At 56.2% G+C, this 2,500-nt stretch overlaps 2 protein-coding genes across 2 annotated transcripts in view; one reads left to right on the forward strand and one right to left on the reverse strand.

Annotated features, from left to right (window-relative positions):
* PTSG_00040 (uncharacterized protein) overlaps nt 1-1,725 on the reverse strand; it is a 6,890-nt gene extending 5,165 nt beyond the window's left edge. The window contains exons 1-2 of the mRNA XM_004998539.1: nt 506-1,725; nt 1-11 (exon numbers count right to left, since the gene is read on the reverse strand). The exon at nt 1-11 is cut by the window's left edge and continues 128 nt beyond it. Of these exons, the coding sequence (XP_004998596.1) occupies nt 1-11; nt 506-1,437 (943 nt within the window). The 5' untranslated portion in view covers nt 1,438-1,725. The remainder of the gene's footprint in view (nt 12-505) is intronic.
* Nucleotides 1,726-1,832: 107 nt separating this feature from the next.
* Nucleotides 1,833-2,500, forward strand: part of PTSG_00041 (uncharacterized protein) — a 3,661-nt gene continuing 2,993 nt past the window's right edge. The window contains exons 1-2 of the mRNA XM_004998540.1: nt 1,833-2,175; nt 2,470-2,500. The exon at nt 2,470-2,500 is cut by the window's right edge and continues 77 nt beyond it. Of these exons, the coding sequence (XP_004998597.1) occupies nt 1,991-2,175; nt 2,470-2,500 (216 nt within the window). The 5' untranslated portion in view covers nt 1,833-1,990. The remainder of the gene's footprint in view (nt 2,176-2,469) is intronic.

Consider the following 2,500-nt stretch of genomic DNA (forward strand, 5'->3'; position numbering starts at 1 on the left):
GGTAGTGGTTCCTGCAGTATTTGTGTACGTGCATGCAAGCAAGCGAGTGTCAGTGGGGCGAGGAGAATGTGGTCAGGACGGCTGTTCACCCAGCATAACAACAACTCCTTTGCACGAAACAACAGGTTGTCAGGAGGAAGTACACATCAGCCTGCTTTAAAACAGCCCGTGAAGCGCTTGCACTATGCCATCGAGCACGCTCACGTGCACCGGTGTGGATGCACAGATGCACATGCAAAATTGACCTACACGTGTCCAAACACGTAAGTGCTTGCACACGCACACACATTCACACACACATACACAATACCACATTCACACACACATTCACACACACATTCACAATACCACATTCACACACACATTCACACACACATTCACACACACATTCACACACACACATTCACACACACACATTCACACACACACACACACACACACACACACACACACACACACACACACACACACACACACACACACACACACACACACACACACACACCGTTCGCGGCGTTGTTTCGGCTTGAGGGGGCTTAGGCGATAGAAGCGTCTGAGTTCAACACGCCGCTGCTCTGCATTTGTCCAGCGCCATTCGGCCGAGGAAGGCGTGGCAGGCTGAGATGGTATCTCGCCCTGGCGCTTGCTCTTGAGGCCAGACAAGTCCTCCAGCTCACGGCTTTCGCCTGGGCCAAGCGCCATCAGCCCAATCTTCTCCACCATGACGCCGTCCTTGTTGGGCGTGAGCGCAGGCTTTTCCTTGTGCTTCTTCTTCAGCAGCCTGGCTTTGCTTGGTTTTCCTCGTCGGCGCATCTGCTGGCGTGGCGGAGACTGCGGGGAGCGCCGCGAGAGGTGGGCTGCCGCTGTTGCTGATGGCGACACCGATGCGCGGCCATGGCTGCGTGTGCGTCGGCTGCGCTTTGTCGGAGATCGCGAGGCACTCTGGCGGCTTTGTCGCCCTCTTCTCCCACCCTGCCTGGTTGACTTGCCACTAGTGCTGCCGCCGTTATTGCTGCTGCTGACGGTTTTGGTCCTACGGCGACTGGACGTGTTTGGTGTGTGCTCGTCGTGCTCGGGATTCCAGAGCGGGCTTGTTCGGAAAAAGTCCAGCATCTCCGACCATAGGGACTTGACGTCCTTTGCCACGCCTGTCATAGCGTCAGCGTCAGCGCTGAGCTCTGTTTGTTGTGCTGAGCAGTCGGCAGCTGGGCTGGATGCCATGGCTTGTTCATGTCCCTGGTGCGGTGTTGACGGTTCCGTGCATCGCTGTTGTTGCGGAGTCTGTTTTGCTGGGCATGAGGGCTTCTCCACCTGTGTCGCTGCTGCATGTGGTGTCGGCTTTTGGGGCGTGTGTTTGTTGAGCGGTGTCTTCTGCGCCGCGTTGACGGAGATGCTGGCGAGGGCACGCCTCTGCGTCGTTGGCGTTGCAGACGACATTGTCTCGTTTTAACTCACGCGTTCGCCTTCCAGTCAACTGCTCGGTCGACCAACTGCTCGCTCGCTTTCAGTCAGCTGGCTGCTCGGTTGACTTGCTTGTGTGCTGTTCCACTCCTCGCCACTGCCACTGCCCGCTTGCTTGGTTGATTGATGGGGTGGGTTGGCTGGTTGGGGTGCTGGTGTGCTGCTGGTGTGTGCTGCTGGTGTGCTGCTTGTGTGTGTGTCTGTGCAGTCCACGATCTCCTCGGCTCGCCTCTGTCAGGTTGGTTCTCCCAAATTCAAAATTGGCGGCGGAGAAAATGTGCCGAGTCAGCATATTCGTGCGACATCGCTTTGTTGGTCTGGTCGCCTTGCACAGGACTGCGCGTTGCTTCCTCCTCCTCCTCCAACGCAAACAAACACACACCAAATACCCGCGCACGTTGCCGCACACCACAGACACCCCCTGAGGCCGTCAGCGTCAAGACTTCCTTCGCCGTCGCATTGTGTCGCATCGGCACCTCGGTCTCTCTGATTCAACCACCCACGCCAGTCAGTCACACGTGTGTGTGCGATGAACGTGTCCAACGTCACCTACGCGGCGACGGCGCTTGTGCGCTCCTTCCACAAGGCGCCCCACTATGACTTGGCGTTTCGTCCCATTCCGCACACGTTTGCGCCAGGGGAAACGCGATACCAAGAAGCCCTTGCCCAAATTGCCTGGCCGCTCTTCGTTGTCGTTCTTCTCTTCTGCGTCTGGTACGGCAGGGCCGCTTGTGTGTGTTGCTTGTGTGTGTGTGTGTTTCTTTGTTGCTTGTGTGTGCGTGTGTTTGTTTGTTTGTTTGTTTGTCTGTTTGTTTGTCTGTTTGTTTGTCTGTTTGTGTGTTGTGTGTGTGTGTGTGTGTGTGTGTGTGCTCTGTTTGCATCACTTGTACGTGTACGTGCATCTTGTGCTGTGGTCTATAACCCTTCTCCCCTCCCCTCTCACGATTACCCTCAACTCACGTTTACAAACACGACTCTTTGCTGCGTCACATCATACCTCAACCTCAGGCGGCTGGTCCGCAGGTGCTGTTGCAAGAGC

This window comes from Salpingoeca rosetta (genome assembly GCF_000188695.1).
Source record: "Salpingoeca rosetta unplaced genomic scaffold supercont1.1, whole genome shotgun sequence".
Classification (NCBI taxonomy): Eukaryota; class Choanoflagellata; order Craspedida; family Salpingoecidae; genus Salpingoeca; species Salpingoeca rosetta.